Source organism: Pelecanus crispus, chromosome 3 (assembly GCF_030463565.1).
Source record: "Pelecanus crispus isolate bPelCri1 chromosome 3, bPelCri1.pri, whole genome shotgun sequence".
NCBI classification, from domain to species: Eukaryota; Metazoa; Chordata; class Aves; order Pelecaniformes; family Pelecanidae; genus Pelecanus; species Pelecanus crispus.
In genome coordinates this window covers 41,672,118-41,689,066 of record NC_134645.1, presented here as the reverse complement: position 1 = coordinate 41,689,066, position 16,949 = coordinate 41,672,118, and the positions used below count along the sequence as shown (strand labels likewise).

The 16,949-nt window shown below is 37.5% G+C and overlaps 1 protein-coding gene across 1 annotated transcript in view; it reads left to right on the top strand.

Moving 5' to 3' along the window:
- Positions 1–16,949, top strand: part of SRBD1 (S1 RNA binding domain 1) — a 124,212-nt gene that overhangs the window by 40,409 nt on the left and 66,854 nt on the right. The window contains exon 15 of the mRNA XM_075707254.1: positions 15,185–15,276. Within this exon, the coding sequence (XP_075563369.1) occupies positions 15,185–15,276 (92 nt within the window). The remainder of the gene's footprint in view (positions 1–15,184; positions 15,277–16,949) is intronic.

Sequence of the window (16,949 nt, the reverse complement as noted above, 5' to 3'; positions counted from 1 at the left end):
AACTAGAACTAACATTCGGATAAAATACATTTTGACATTTGAATTTGACAGAAATGTTTCAGGGAAACAGTTTAGACATGCATCTTCCATGGGTGATTCTCTTGTCAGCTTTACAATGTTGTACTGTAAATATACTTTGGAAGTGGGCTTTCAGTAAAATCAGTGATGCATTTATTACTTGTTCCTGGTCTATTTTTCCTCATCACGTAAAATCACAGCTCAAAGTTACTTTGTCATTTTTTTAATTAAAGTTATTGTCTAGAAGTTAGTTTGTCATTTTTAAGTAAATCAGACTGGATATTCCTGTATTACTTCTCAGTGATTATCTCTCTGCTGAAGGAAACGTTAACTCTAATCTTCTGCTATAAGGGTAAACAGAAAGAGACATTGTCAATTTGAATGTTTTAAAATGAAATGATTTTGAAATCATGATATAGTATCCTTTAAATATCCTGTTTCTTTAGGTAATAACACCACCAAAAAGACTGTTAAGGGAATGCTTAATTCATTTTAAAGGAATGCTTAAGGCTGTCCTCTTCTCTATTCCTCTTGTTTTCCCCTGCTGCTGTAGGTCGCGGCTGGCTCTACCGGCACCCTGCTCTCTCTTCTACCTGCCTGGCCACAGCTGCTTGGTGCCTCCTCCGTCGCACCTTTCTCCTTAGGGAAACTGCCTAATGGCCTCTTGGCGTTTCTGGAGAAGACCACTCACTGGAAAGGCCGTGTTGCTGATCATTATTAGCAGAGCAAGCTAGGGGAAATCATTTTTCCTTTCGCTGGCTTCTTTTTGATAAAGCAGTTACAGTAGGTTGTAGGTCGCTAGACTTCTGACATTAGCAAGAGTAGTGTTTTCTGATTGAGACAGGATTTTCGAGTAAAGGGTTGTTCTGGTGCTAAGTAAGAACGGAAAAAACTGGTGGCACCTAATTCAGAGCAGATTCTCTTCAGTTTTGTGGTCTGTAGGGAAATTCTTCCAGTTTTTTATAAAGTAAAGATACAGATTAAATGTTGGTTATGATTGTTGGTGTAAATGTATTTTATTTAATTTGCAATGCAGAAAATGCAAAGTTGATTAATTTTTGGTCAACCTTAAATACCAGCATTATGAAGCCAAGCTAATTTGTGGTTAATAGTAGGTTGTGATAAACTAAAATTTATAATTAGTACAGTGAATTTTGGGGGAGATGCTTTATTCAAATTAGCTTTGGGTCATCTGAAATACCAGTTTTTGCACTCAGTACAAGTCAAAGATTTTAATGATTAAAACAGGTCTCATTTCAAAATTTTAATGGAATATGTGGGTATGGTTTAAGTTCATGCCTACTCCGTATTTATACAGCATTTGTAAGTTAGTTTCTGTTGGATTTAATGAGAAAATATAAGCTTGGGGTTGCTTCTTTACTGTGCCACAGTTAACATAATTAAATTGCATAAATCACAGGGTGCTTGTGATGATGGTGATGTTGTGAGCCTTTATGAACTTCAGAGGAAGATAAGACTTGGAGCTTGTGAAATGTGTTTGTTCTGGTTCTCAGGGTTTGATTAAACCCAAATCCAGGACATGACAGTTTTGTGGTATTAGTAATTTTAAGGGTTTATTTGTATTTTCTAAGAAAACGTTTCAACTTCTTGAACGGAATTCTGAACAAACTGTCTTCAGCTAACTTTAGAAAATACTTTTCAGATTAGTATTTTAGAAGTATTTACATGGCTTTTTAGGATTAGATTCTCCTTTCTACAATTGTGTAAACGTGTAGCAAAAAAAAAAGTGCAGGAAAGTGGCAATTAGACCCTTAATATTGCAGTCTACATCTATGCTTCCTTGATAGACTTTGGAGCTGAATTAGTTGAACTTCTGTTTGTGCTTAGACTTGGAAGCCTATCCTTTCTCTGGGGGGGGTAATAGTTAATGTTTGTGCCTTGTTCTTTTTCTGTCTGGCACTAATGGTGGAGGAGGAGCTTGTTACCCCTTCTCTGGAGTGGATATAAGAAATGCTCTCAGCCTCATAACAACCTGCCCAGCAAAAGCCCTGGCATGGTCCCGTGCAGATCTCGGTCGTGTTGTTGCTCGTGATGCCGTTTGTGTGCAAACGTGAGCTTCGTGCTGCTCTGGCTCGTGGCCGTGGAGACGCTGCTGGCAGCGATAGCACTGGCCTGTCTACCAGGGGCGGGTTGTGGACGAGGCTTGGCTCCGCCACCTTCTGCACTAGCCAGCAGAGCTGAGCACGCGCCCGAGGGCGGAAGATGCTCTGCCGCATTAAAGGGTGCTGCGTATCCCACCCTGGCATATGTTCCCCATAACCCCCTGTAGAAGCTGTCTGCGTCAGCCAGAGCACCTCCAGGCTCTTCGACGCTCTGCTGCCGTGGAGTCTCTATCAGATGAACTCTTGTTCTCATCTGGACAATTATTGTTTTAATATTTCGTTGTCTCTTCTTCTGTAGCCCTGATCTCCAAATTGGTTTTGTTTGTTTGTTTTTTTTAAAGTAACAGCTGTTAGTTATCAGCTGCAAGAATAGTCCTAACAGTTTAACATCAGGCCCTTGAAATTAAGTGGCCCTACTCTGTTACTGCAGGAATCAGCACATTTCCATTCATTCAAATCGTAACTGTGACCCGCAACTCCTCAAATGTTTCTAAGAGACTTTCCCGTCATAAAATGGGGGGGTCAAAAAGAGGGTTAATGTGAATAAAAAGATGCATGTTCCAAGATTTTTTTTTTCTGCAAAATATTTGTCATTGGACTCACAAGTAATTACATGTATAAATGTGTTAATGAACCTTTACACTATTTTAAGGTATTTTATTGCTAGAATTGCGGGCGGTTGAGTATCTTAGTACTGTGTAACATACCTGTGACTGGAGAATCACTTTGAAAATTGTGGTGTAAAAAGGACATAAAATAATTTAGCTGCATTTTTATGATTTAGATGTAAGGATATCTCTTAAAAAACTAGAAAGCCATCTTATCCTACACTTTCATATTTGGATAACTAAAAAAAAAGACTTTTATAGTTGGGGTCTTTTTTCGATTCTAAAAGTAATTGGTTAGAAACGAAGCAGAAGAAATTTCAGTCCAGAATAATACATTTTTTTTTTTTAAGTGTTTGTAACTGGATGAAAAAGGTGTTTTAAATGAAGTGGTCTTTCAGCATATGTTTGTGCCAGTTCTAGTGATATTACTCATGGAAAGTCTCCAGTGTGGATCTGTCACAACTTGAGGGAACAAATTATTCCCTTCTAGGAGAAGGGGAAAGCAAATATAGCACTACCTAACTGAACTTTTATTTTACTGATTCCAGATATTTATTTTTTTCAGTGTTTTTTCCCCACTTTTGGTTACAGCCTTACTAAAGGAATTTGTTTTCTGTAAAAACATGCAATTCATGAATCCAAGTTTGTGGGGATTTGGTGGTTATTTTTATTTGGTTTTTTTTTTTTTTCCACTGAGGTCGATACATATTTCTGTTTGTAATACAAAATGAGACCTATCCACTGTTTTAAATGGTTGAAGCATAAACAATAATACACCTAATGTTTAGCTCACTTTCATTTGGAGACATATTTGATTCAGATTAGTATCTCTTACTGTAGATGCCCAGCAGTTGCATATGATATCAGTAAAATCGTAATATGTGAAACTAAGACAATGAGAAGCACCAGAGAACACATGAAAGAACCCTAGAGGCCTAAAAAAAGAAAAATGTATAATTTAATAACAAAGCACTCAATCTACTTATGTTGCACTACAGACGTTTGAGGATGTCTTACCTTTAAATCCGTGTGTGAGAAAACTGACTGAGCTATTAAAATATGCTTGTTAAGGTAAAGCAAGCTTCATTTGAATTTTTTTTTTTAAGCTTTGAATGAAAAATGTTACCTTTTTCTGAAGAATGAGTAACCTACTCTTTTTCTTAACTTTCTTGGGTTTTTTTTCCCGTCTGTTGCTATATATACAGTCTTTATACTTTTTATACAGTAATGCTACAGTTCCTTCAGAGGCGATTAATAGATTTTGCTGGAAGCACTAAACTAGTACCTCAGTTTTATAGCCTTTTCTCCAATGAAGGAAAACAATTTCCTTGATGGACAGAATGGAGCACTTTTTGTTCAGAGTCAGCTTTAAATAGTCATAAACAAGAGTATAGGAAAATGTCAAAGCAAACTGTTTTTTCCTGTATTAAAAAAATGAAACAAAACAACAAAAAACAAATGAGGACTTCAAAAATTGTGAGTGCTGTCATGATTAAGTTTGCAGAAATTATTTTTGAGAGAGAGAGAGAGCAGCATATAATTTTGATCAGGTCTGCACAAAGTACCATTTACTTTATGTAATATTTGTCTCGAGTGTGTTGAGCTGGAGAATAAACACAGGAGGCAAACGAATTGTCTGTGAACTAAAGCAGACAGCTTGCTTTTTTTTTTTTTAGGTGAATTCCAAATCAAAGTAAAGTAAGAAGAAATGACACAGTGAGAAAGATGTGGTTACACTTCTCTGTGGTATCTAATACCTCAAAAAAGTTTTCCTGCCAGCTATCATTCTGATTCCAGAATGCTTAATTTATTTTGAGTTTCTCTATGTGGAAAACCTGGGTACTTCAGAGTTCAGCAAGCCGTGCCAGAAAGCGTCTGTAGTTTAAAATTATTTAATATGATGTCGTCAGATACAGCCGAGATGTTAAGAGGGTTGGGGAGGGAAGAGGGAGGAGCGGGAGCAGGGGATCGATGATTCCCTCACACCCCGCAGAGTCTCCATCGCATCGGTCAGCCCTAATTGAAGGGGTGTAGTTGACTCCAGCCTTCCCTCCTGGATCTGCTCTGGGAGGAGGATAGCTTGTGAAGGAGAGATCAAGCACTAAGATCAGCGATATTGTAGGAAAGGGGGGAAAAAATAGAGTAAAGGCTGACTTGAGCCAAAGCTACGGGTCAGAATTTTGCACGAATCAGGCTGTGGAGGCTGCGTGGCAGCGCTGGCCGGGCTGCCTCCCAACTGCCCAGAGTGAGCATTAAAGAAAATGACAGTTGCTGGAGGTGCCATTCTCCAAGAGGCATTTTGCTCCATATGTTGTGGTCTTGTCCAGTTATGCTTCATTCTGGGGACAGAGTCTCCGTGAGAGTTAATGTGATTCTAAGCTCCAGCCTTTGGTCTGGCATAACTAACTATGTTTTAGCCACAACAGTTGCTGCATCTGTGTTGACGTTTTACCAGATAAAAATGATTCCTGGGAGCAATTATAGCAACTGAATAGCATGTTCTGGTAGCCTTTCTAGATAATTTCAAACTGACTGTTCGCATGTGACACTTCTTGATACAATTTTTATTTGACTAAATCTGAATGCTCTGTGAAGTTTGCTGACAAATGAACTGGTTGAGAGGTCTGTATTCACTGGAGAACCTGATGGACTCTACTTAATGGATCGTCTATGTCTTAAACATCCCGTGTCCCACAGGAGAATGGTGGTGTGGGTAGGACAGTGCGTGCAATAGGGAAATGTTTTGGTTTGCAAATTAGACAGACTTCAGGCAGACATTAGTTATAAACTGCTGGTGACAACACCAAATATACATTGTACTAGCAAAATATAGGTATTGCTTTATAGGCAGGTATTTTTTTTTTTTTAAAAAAAAAGGTCACATTTGTTCCCAAAACCTTAGTTCTTCATACTTTATAATGCTCCAACTTGAATAACTATGCATGAACATGAACTGCTGAGTTCCAGGGTTTTACCCTTTGCCTCTAGTGTTTCTAAAAGCAGCCAGGATGGGTCTTACCTGTTGCAAGATCCTGCATGGCTGGAGATAGGCTGGGTGAAACACCAGCTTGCCCCATGGGCTACCACTGCAGCGGTTTTTGCTTGGCTGAGCTGAGAAGGAGCTGCTGGCGTGACAGCGTTGGTGATGGCCGCCTGCTCTGGGACTTGCAGCTTCCTTTGGTCTGCTGTGTTTCATGATGTTGTGTTGGGCTTGTTTGCTTCACCAAGCTCCTCAGAACTGGGAGGGGCAGAGGCTAAATAAGGATGCTCATTGAGATCTTCAGTGTGGAACAGTTTTGCTAGGCTTTTGGGGGAGCAGCATCTTTTTGGACTGTGCCATGTTTTTAATGTATGCATCTAGGCCATTTCATTTCAAGGGGGTCTATCAATATATGGAACGTGAGTGTTTAACATCACCTACTGTTTCTCTTCTTTTTAAAGCATGACTGCTGAAATCGGTTGTGTTTCTTTGTCTCCCTGTGCCCCGCTCCCAGTGAGTAAAAAGAAGTTAGGTAAAATCTTGTCAGTGTTTGGCTATATTTTTCTCTATTGTATATACAGTTTGTTCTTCTGAGGTCACTGGGATAATTTAGTTGTGTAAAACTGTGTGAGTGTTGGCAGGAGTGGTCTTGACCATGCCCATTTTCATGCCTATTTTATTTTTAAAAGTGGACTCTAGGATTTTCATTGCCTGTGTCAGTCCTGCAGCCTTTTTTACTGTCTTTCCTTTGTTCTGATGTTAATGTTAATTGGCTATAGATAGGTAACTTTTTAACATATTTGAATACGTTCAATGATCACTAATTCTGCTTAGAATTACTTTAATGCTTTTGTATTTCTAATCACATCAAATGTGCTTTTTTTTTTTTTAAACTTGTCCTCTTACACTAAGGTAATATTGTATTCTATAATGTTACCCATATTGCCACAATTTCTCTTCATGACATTGTTGCAACAGGGAGAAGAGCAGTAGTTAAATTCTCTCTCAAGTTCCTGCTATACTACAGCATTTAAAGTAAAAATACGTGACTTAACCATCCAACTAAAAAGCAGTTAACTTGGAAGTAGATTTTGGACCTGGAGTTCAGATTTTAAAGCTCTCTGCAAGAGCAGAGAGGAGCTTCAACTCCAGCTGCTTTACAAGCAGTGACAGGACCTGTTTTCTGAAACCGCCAATGAAAGCGGTGGGGGCAGTCACAGGTGACTGTCACCTTCAGTCCTGAGACATGCCACCCTAGGTCTTTCACTTTTCACTGCAGACATGGGATGTGTATTTCTTCTGGGGATGAATCCACAGCACCACTTTCGTTCCGATAACAGCATCTGGCACTAGATTGATTTAACAGGCTCTGAGGTTTGCTCTTTTCAGATATGCACTTGTACGGCAGCTTCTGTGCAGCTCTGACATGGCCACACGCTACTGTTGTTTTTTCTGCCTCCTAGCACCACATGTGAAGCTAAAGCTCTTTGACACCTGCCATTTGGACCCTTTTCTTACTGAAAAATGTCATCATCTTCAGACAAGATGAAGACAGATATCTGATCATTCTTCCCTTTGCAGGGATGGGCTGAGGACATGGTTCGTACACAGATGTATAAAGGATTCCAGGCTGTAGCTATACAGTTAGTGTTATTACTGTAGTACAGTAAGTAGTTTTTGATTTAGGGGTTCATAGTTATATCTAATACAGAAGCAATGAAAGCATGGTAACTCATTGTTGTATCTTGCAATAATTCTCAAACCTGTTTCATTCTGCTGCAAGTAGCAACTGCCTTACTGTTTTAATGGCAGGAAATTTCACACCACTCTTCTTTGGGGAGGGGAATGACAGTAGTTGAAGAATTGAAATAAAAAAATTGTTAGCTCTTCTGACTCTGTAATCAGTGAAATATTTTATGTGGGATACATTTTCTGTATTCATGCAAATCTGGAAGTTAGTAGAACTGGGCTGTATTTTCCAATAGTAGTAACTTTTTTAAAGGAGAAGCTTTTCAGATTGTATGACACAATTGCTCCTCCCATATTCTTAATCTGTTTTGTGCTAACAAACAGGCAATCAGGTTGCGTGGCTCAGAACATATTGTCCTTATGTTTGAAATATCCTTTTATTGTGTTTGATTATGGGAAGAATGCTCTTAGAATGTAAAATCAACACACAGCCCTCTTCTACACTCAAGCAGTGAAAGTCAAAAACGTTGGGCTTTGTTAGCCCTAGTATTTCCCAGCTTGCAGGGAGTGGGTAATACTTGAAGACAACTATTTCAGTAATTGCATTTTTTTAATATACTTACTAATTTTTCAGTCTTTGTCATACATTTCTTCTGAGATTTGGATGCAGGTGGTGTTAGTTAAACTGGCTTTGATTTCTTGTATTCCTTTTAATTTCTTATAAAACAGACATTGAGGAACTGATGCATTTTATCTGATGTTGAAAGACTACAATTTGGTATTTTGAACCATTAAATTTTTCTTTTGCATGTTATTCTTCACCTGAAAGTGCATACTTCAATTCTGTAGTGAAATTTAATTCTGCATAAGCATACTGGAAAAATGGAAAATCAAACATCGTTCTAAGACTTAATGTTATTTTAAGATAAGTCACGATTAATGATTTGAAGCAATGATACAAACCATGATAAAATTATCTTGCTAAACACTGACAGAAAAAGGCCTAATTCTTTTCTCTTCGGTAGATTCTAAAGATGCACGCTGTCTACCAGGAAAGTCATCAGCTTGACTGGCGCTAAATATCATTTGTGTCTGAACAGGAGAGAAATAATCCTTAATGCAAGGATGGTTGCCTTGAAATTCTGTTATTTCAAAAGCTGCTTTATAAAGTGCTCATTTATTGTCCCTGCTGTAGGGTCAGCATGCTGTTTCAAAAGTAGGGTTTGTGACTGAGACACATACTGTTGTTCTGTGTTGTAATTTGCTGCTGCATGACAGAGTCCCTGGTTTGAAACAGTTTAGTAATTTGTACTTTAAAAAGTAGATTGAGTTGGTCAGGAGAAGATTGCTGTCTTCTTTGTATGGTGTAATTTCTGGTAAACTTTGTGAAATACTAAGCAAATTCATTCATACATGGGTAGAAATGTTTACAGACTTTTTGTTGTGAATTCAAAACACTGGTTGTAAGCAGAATTTCACCCAGTATTTTCTATGGAAACTTACAGAAAGTGGCTTAGCAACAATGCGGGGTCTGCATTGCTGCTGATCATTTGATGTGCTCTCTGAGGACAGTTTGTGGGCTTAACTTCTTGTGTGCTCAGGAGCTTCTGAGCAGGAACTGTTCTTTAAAACTTGTTCCCCCCTCTCCTCCCATCTAACTGAATGGCTACACTATGAGTCACTATGAGCTTTTCTGTAGTATTTTTGCAGAAGACGACTATAACTCCTCTTGTCTAATGTGACTGATTTTGAAAGGTGGACTTCCACATAAGCAGAACTTGTGTGGTATGTAGTGACTAAAAGTTTTGAATAAAGCAATGGAAATTCAATGAAAATTCCTTTCCTATCTAACAGTATATTTCGTCATTGGAAAATATATTTAATACTGGAATATCTCCTGAGTTCTAGATATTGTTAAAAGTTAAAGCTAAATCTTTCGATTATATAAACTACAGATGAATTGTATGGGTTTTGGCTTAATTCTGTTGAAGAATGATCGCTTTCTAGTACAATCTTTTTTCATGATCCTAACATCTTCCTTTGCCATACCACTAGCTCATTGGAGGTGGGGGGAAGACCAGATTTTGAATTTAATCTCATCTGTCAGAATGAACAGGCTTTTAAACATCTTTTCAGGCTTTTTATTCTTCGAATACGTTATTGGGTACCAGAACCTTTTTATCTTACGCTTCCATGACATATGTTCCTCATAAGGAAAAAAAAGTAATGGCTTAGCTGTGTCAGAGCCAGGGTCTGTCAAGCCTGGTATCCTGTTGTTCCCGTGGCGGAGCACGTGTGGCTGAATAAATCACAGCGTCTCGCTCAGCCTGCACTGAACTGCAGTCTCCAGTCGGCCGTATTCATCACCTCCCCAGCAGAAGGAACTGTGCTGTGCTCAGCGCGTAGGGGCTGGAGCGCTCCTGTACTCGAATGTGAGACCCTGGGAACGGCGGGTAACTCTGCCCATGACAGCAAGAAACCTACCGCTCGCCATTGGTAATGGCACTGTCAAAGTCCCTTCTGCTGCAGGCGCTGTCCTGCTTGATAGGAGAGGGAAGAGTGAGACACAAGTCAAAATGCAAATAAAGGGATTACTTCTGTTTCACATGAAGAGCTACTTTGACCTCCCCAGACGCTTTTCATTAGTTGCTGAAAATGGGTATGTAGGGAGACGTATAAGAAAAGGTGCGGACATCCTGTTTCTCTAGTACTTCTGTAGCTCTCAACCCTTTTTTGTTTTAGGCTTTTCTGCAGCTAGTTGTGACTTCTGTGTTTTCAGTAAGACCTAATGGATTTCTCATTCATGAAATAGTCTGATCTTCTTTTCAGTCTGTAATTAAGTCTTCCCTGCCCCTCCTCAGTTTGTTTTTAATCACTAAATCTATCAACATAATTAAAGGTTGTAGCATTCCAATCAAGCTTTTACAGGTAACTTTCTTTTCTGGCAAATATTTTGTCATTTTATTTTGTTTTATTTTTCTGTCCTGGGTAATTCTTAAGCCAATTATTTTAGTAAGTAACACTGAATAATCCTTTGACCCTTCTATACTTCTCCACTTTGTGGGAGCCTGTAGCTTTTGTTGCCACAAGCTCATGAAGAGTGTATTTATCAGTTAGTATGTAAAAAGTTGGGTTAGAGTAGTTAACCACAGTTACTGAATTTTGATTGGGAAGAGAGTTATATTTTGGCAGAGCATCATTTTATGACCAAATATGAAAATCTGGGCCTATTTTGAGGTTGACATACCCTTTGCTTTTAGAGTGACCATGATTTTCTTCCAAGTATTAACGCTGGTCTCTGTACTGGTATTTTTTCTTAAAATATTATTTTAAGGGGTTTCAAGTTGTAAATCAGGGTTTTGGAGATTGTAGGAACAGTAAGTTATGTAAAGTTGGATAAAGTTAGTTTTTATCTCTCTGTAGGTTATTAATCCAGCGTTGCATTTGCTTGTGGGGAAATCACTTCAATCTAATAAAATAGTTTGAAATTCTGGTAAGGTTCATGAAAATGTCAGGAAGCCGCACCCATCTTTGACCCGAGAAGCCTCTAGCTTGATATAGCTTTTTTTTTATACTTACTTTAGATTTTTGCACATAGTTTTGAAAAGGTTTTCAGTGAAAACTTAGTACCTAAGAAGCTTTTAAGTTTTAGAAAAATGTGCCATTACATTCATGTACATGAAATTTTAAGAGTTAAACAACTGTTGATAACTAGTTTGTTACATGTAATCTTTACCATTATGCATTTTTGTAGGTGTGTAATAGCTTTGAATTGAAAAAAAATTATAAGTATTCTTAGATTTTTTTTTTTTTAACCTCTTACAAGAAAGGCTTTCGTGTAAAAATTAAGAGACTGAAAATCTGAATATCTTGAACAGGTCTTCAGATTATGTTTTCATACCAAATATATCATGCTTTTTTAAGCTGAGTAAGAAAATAACTTGCTCTAGTACATGTTAAAAGACTCCTTGAAGTATTTAGAGCGTTATTTACAGCAGGCACGGTCTCCAGCATAAAGCTGGGGGACCACGAGGTGGTGCTAGTGGAATATATTTAAGGTTGGTTTAACAGTACTTAAAATGCGTCTTCACAAATGGGAGTAAGACGGGTGCGGTATATGAAAACATACTTTCCATGCAACAAGCTTGTTTGTACGATTAAAAAGAGTAAATTGAAATATGGTGTGGCAGCTTAGTGTTTTGGGCACTTTTAATTTTAAAAAGTTGGATGTTGATGCTGAGGGGAAAAACCCCATACCTGTAGGATGGATAATGTGGGAAGCAGACAGTATGGAGGCAAAGTCCCAGATATTTTACCTGCTTTTTTGTTAATTCAGAGAGCAGTTTATGAAACTTGTCTGTTCAAGTATTATAAGCATCTCATATCATGACTACTTTCTTATTTACCTGCTACATGTTGACTTTAAATAGCAAAATAACTTTTAATAATGTAGTTTCTACTGTTAAGATTTTGGTCAGTGCAAGAATCTCTCCTCTTAAAGAATGCACAGAAATAAGGATCTCATTTTATGAGGGGATAGGGGTCTAGTTGTCTTTTTTTTTTTTAATATATTATGTGGCTTACACAGTCAAAGTAGAAAGAAATTCTAGTCCTGAACATATACAGATTTTTAGATACAGTTTTTACACTTGTGAGTGCTTTCTTTTGGCTCTACTGAAAATAGCCGCCTCCTCCCCCCCGCCCCCCCCCCCCCCCTTTTTTTTTTATTTTTTTAGAGAACAGTGTGGACAGCAGTAGTTTGGAGTAAATTTCTATAGCCTACTGATTTGAGCAGGTGTGGTTTTGTCTTGATGTGCCCTGACATAAAATATGTATATTCTTTGAAAGCATGATGCAGAGCATTTTACAACATTAAATCAGCATAAATAATCCTATATAGCATCACCCCTTTTAAAGATGAGTACTAGAATTAAAAAAACCCCAGAAGAACACAAAGTGTCTCTCAACCAAAGTGACTGTCTAGTCAAAAAGCAAAGCCCTGAACAACTGCAAACAAAAATCCCCTATTTTTCTTGTAATCTTAGTATTGTGACCAAGCTAAATGTTTTAGCATTGTATGTGCCAGTGTCACATTAGTAACCACCTCGCTGTAGCTAAAAACAAACTAAATAAAACCACATGACAGCCACTAACACATCTGTAAAATCTTGGTTGACTATGGTTGAACGAACCAGAGGATGGTTTCTTTGGAGTTTGTGGCCCAATGCATTTACTCTGGGTAACAAATCCATTTACCGTCTGGGTTTTACTGTCTTAGGCGCAGCAGTATGGGGTTCTGCGTGAGCAGAAATTCTTACCCCCCTTTTCCAAGTCTGCTGCACCAAATACTTCATAGAATAACTACATGGGTATTCAAAACCATCTCAAGAGTGGATGTCAAATATCCAGTGTATGCTGCTACTGAAAGTGCTTTTTATATCTTGTTTTCCTGCTTGAGATAAATTTTTACTTGGCTTCCCTCCTTCCTCCTCCCCCTGCTGTATAAATGGTCTTGCACTTGAGGGAAGGAAATGTGCTCTTTCCAAATGTTTCTTTCTCCCATCCTGACTTTAATTTTATTTACTCATTTTAGCAAGGAGGTTTTGTACTACATACCTTAAAACTTGGCACGAGTCACTTACTACCATAGAATGATAGCATTATTGCCTTCCTCTCACTTCTGAAAATTGTCAGTGTAGCATTAATGAGAATCAATAAAATATCAAGTGTGTTAAAATTCCCATCCGTGCCACTTTTTTTTTTTCACTGCACTAAATACTGAGAGGGATCAAGCAATCAGCTGCACGCAGTAATACAGTTTATATTACAGCACTGTAAAAATGGGTGCAAAACACTAATTTTTAAAAACTTTTTTATTGAAGTGCAATACCAGTGTAATAAATTTAGGAGTTGCATGAGAGGTTAACTTTTGGATCTGTTAGAATACAAAGAGATTGAAGAGCAATTAGTTAAAAGCTGTTAGAAGTATGTGCTAAAGTGTGTGATTTTTTTGGAAGGAATTTCCATAAAGGGAGTGCTTGCCAGATGCTGCCTTTAAAAGGTGTGAACAGATTAAGAAATTCTGCTGCATTGTTCGTTAAACTACCCATTCATCAGAAAAATCAGTTTGAGGCTTCTGTCAACATCTTCATTTTTCAGCAGTTAGGTTTTTGTGATATGACCATATTTCTGAACTCTGTTATGGGACTGTTTTCTGAATGGCATTTGTAGTGAAGGAATGCCCATAATACTGAACCTTTTTAAAAGATCATGTAAATAGTTTCATTTTCATTTGTCTCGTTCAGCTCATCTGAGCAATTTTTTTCTCTGTTAAATTGGTTGTTTGAATGGGTCTGGAGTTAAGAGAACAGGATTTTATTCTCTGTATTTATTGAAAGATCTGGTCGTCTGTCTGTGATATTGAAATGTTCTTTTGAATTTTGAGTAACTACAAAATCTGACTTGTGTGTATGCCACTCTACCAAATTCCAGTTTTGAAGGGGGGGGGGGGGGGGGGGGTGTGGAATCCATGTTAAAAAAAAAAAAATCTTACTTTTTATATCTGCATTTTACACTATTTACTGTTAACATGCTTGAAACACTGAATAGGAATGTGTTTTATCTCCTGAGCTACTCTTCAGCTTTTTCTAAAGGGAGGGGCTTCTAAGTATCAATTTCTGTATTTAAAAATTTGACCTACTAAATGTTCTTAAAAGGAAAATGTACAGTCTGATTTTAAAACAATATAAAGCAATGTTATGATTTTTACTGAAAGGTCTGGTTGTGGTTTCCCTTCTTACGGCAAAGAGAAAGTTATTCTAAGAGTGGAATAGTAAAAGTAAAAATAGTTCTGAAAGTGACAGTATTCCTCTCCAGTGCGGTAGCTGTATGATGCCTTAATTATCAGCCTGAAATTCAAGTTCTGTTGAAGTTATTTGAAGAAATATACTGTTGATTCAGTGGTGTCAAAATTTCACAGCTGAAAATAAACTTACACTGTGAATACTTGATTGTTGTTTTCTCTTGAGTGGAACTAGAGCACTGGAGGCCTTTTTAATTATGTGTTGTGATTTGAACTGGTGAGTTGATCGTCATTACTGAATGAGTTTGAGGTGTACCGTAGATACATGAACTGTAGTTTAAGTTACTGAAGACATGCAGTCTGTGTTTTTCTTCGGGGATGGCAGCGAGAGCGGGGAGAAGACGGGATTAAATGCTGCTGAGAAGCAAGCTGCAGCTCTGTGGCTCAGTCTGTATCTAGTTGGGTTTTTTTCTGAGTATTTTATGCAGTTAGCTTTAGACTATGTGTGCACACTCATGACTTGGGTTCAGGTAATAGTTTAATTGCTGTTAGACTTTAGAATCTAGGTGTTTTCAATGAAATTGTCAGGTAGGTTTTTGTGGAAGCTGGTTTGCCTATTTACTTCCGATAACACTTGTTCCTTGTGTTAATTTTCTCCGTTGTAAGATTACTACAGGGGCTGATATCATGCACAGTGTGTATTTAGAGTAGGGCCAGAACTGAAAAAGAATGGCTGTTGCAGGTCAGGGGGGGGTGTTTAGGCTTAAAAGGAGATCTTTTCCTTTGTCTGTCCTGTCTTACTTTTATAAGTATTCAGTTGATTCAAAATACTTTTGAAACATGAGGCTTTAAAAAAAAAACAAAACAAAACCCCGCACAAATATTCAATTAAGTCACTTGCTAAGTCTTTCAGTTATGTTGTTCAGTTGTGTGGTTTTTTGATTACTTGCCATTTATTTTTCAGCATTGTCAGTGAAGCAGGAGCATCTATCTACAGCGTCAGTCCAGAAGCATCCAAGGAAATGCCAGACCTAGACCCTAACCTAAGAAGTGCAGGTATGAAATCTGTTTCGTTTTATCACCATTACCACATGGAGCTCAATTCTCAGTTCTCAGACTGTATTGTTTATAATACTAAGTATAATAATAGTCAAAAGTATAAAAAGCAAAGGTTTGGGTTGTTTTGTTTCTAAACTTTACTTCTTCCATCATTTCACATTTGAAGTCCTAGGTAATGCAAATGACATCATCTTTTACTAAGGCCTGTAATGTAAAGGTCCTTGTGGACCTATTCCTTCAATAGGCTTGTACAGGAGAATTTATGGGGATTAATATAACCAATGAATTGCATAAACTTTCACGGTTGAACATGTTGCATGTCGATGCCCACAAGAGCTAGACCTCTCTTCTCTTTTTCCTTGTATGTACACAAATGTCTCTAACAATAATAAAGCAATTTAAGTGCTAGGAAAACAGTAAGAAGAGAACAGATAATTTAAAGGTGTGCATTCATCCTGAAGGATGACGATGGTGCTTTCTTTGCTTTCACTGTGATCACTTTGGAGTCTTCATGTAGCTGACTATAGCTCTCAAGAAATACTGTTTAGTTTTCTTTTTTAAAAAAAAATTATCTATTTCAGCATAAATGTCACTGATACATAATACAGCCCAAGTTCTTAGAAATACACAAGTGCTGCCACTTATAATTTTCAGTGTTTGGTAAAAGAGTAGTCTTTAAAGATCAAATTCCTAGCAGCTTGTTGGTGTCCAAATTTTACTCATGGATTTGGTTTATTGGGAGACAGCTGTAAGGGCAGGTCTAAGATTATTTTGGATTACTTCATTTGTGTATTTTTATTTGTGTGTCTTTTTGTATGTGTTTTTTATCTACCCCAGTTTTTTATTTTCTTGGTTTTCCTGCAATTTGCTGCCATACTCAATCAAATAAAGCACACTTGAAAATGCAGTAACGTTCATGTATAAATCTTTTCCAGCCAAAACGCTACTGTTCTTAATTTTATTGTTACTTTAGCAGGCTACTGGCCTGGAAATCCTCAGTAAGGTGTAGAAGTAGATCAGGAGAAAACAGTTCTGAAGTTACGGGGTATTTAGGGGGTAAAACTTTCTAGAATTCTCCATGTTCTCCTTTCCCCTTATTTCCTCAAAGGGGAAAAAGGGATTTGTGTTAACTTAATGTTTCAAGTGAATGTTTTTACAGGAATATTCTTTAAATGTCTGTATTGGCCCTTCCCTTTGCAGGACAGGCCTCTAGCTTCTTTTTGATTGACCCTTTGGTCCCTGCCTATGAATGAACTCCATTGTGATTTCTTCCCTGGGCCACAGATTTTGAATGTGTCATGGTATAGCCAGAGTGAATATGAGGCATGTGACATTTCTGTATTTGTGACAGATGCCACTAACTTTCCCTCGGGCCAAAGTTTTTTTATGTGGCTGATATTAAATGTGGATTTAGAGTTCATGTAAATGAACAGAAAAACACTGAAAAGGAAGAAATCTAATTCTTAATAATATACTTTTCCAGATGTAAATTATTTTCTTTTTTCCAGAGTTAATTTTTGAACATTTCAGACACTTTTATTTAGTGTTGTGCATCAAATACAGTAAATTAAAATCAAATTTGTAATACATGACCAATTTCAGTATTAATTATCTAGAGTTCATAATTTTGCCATTATTACTAGGAATTGCTTCAGGCATAACTTAAGCGC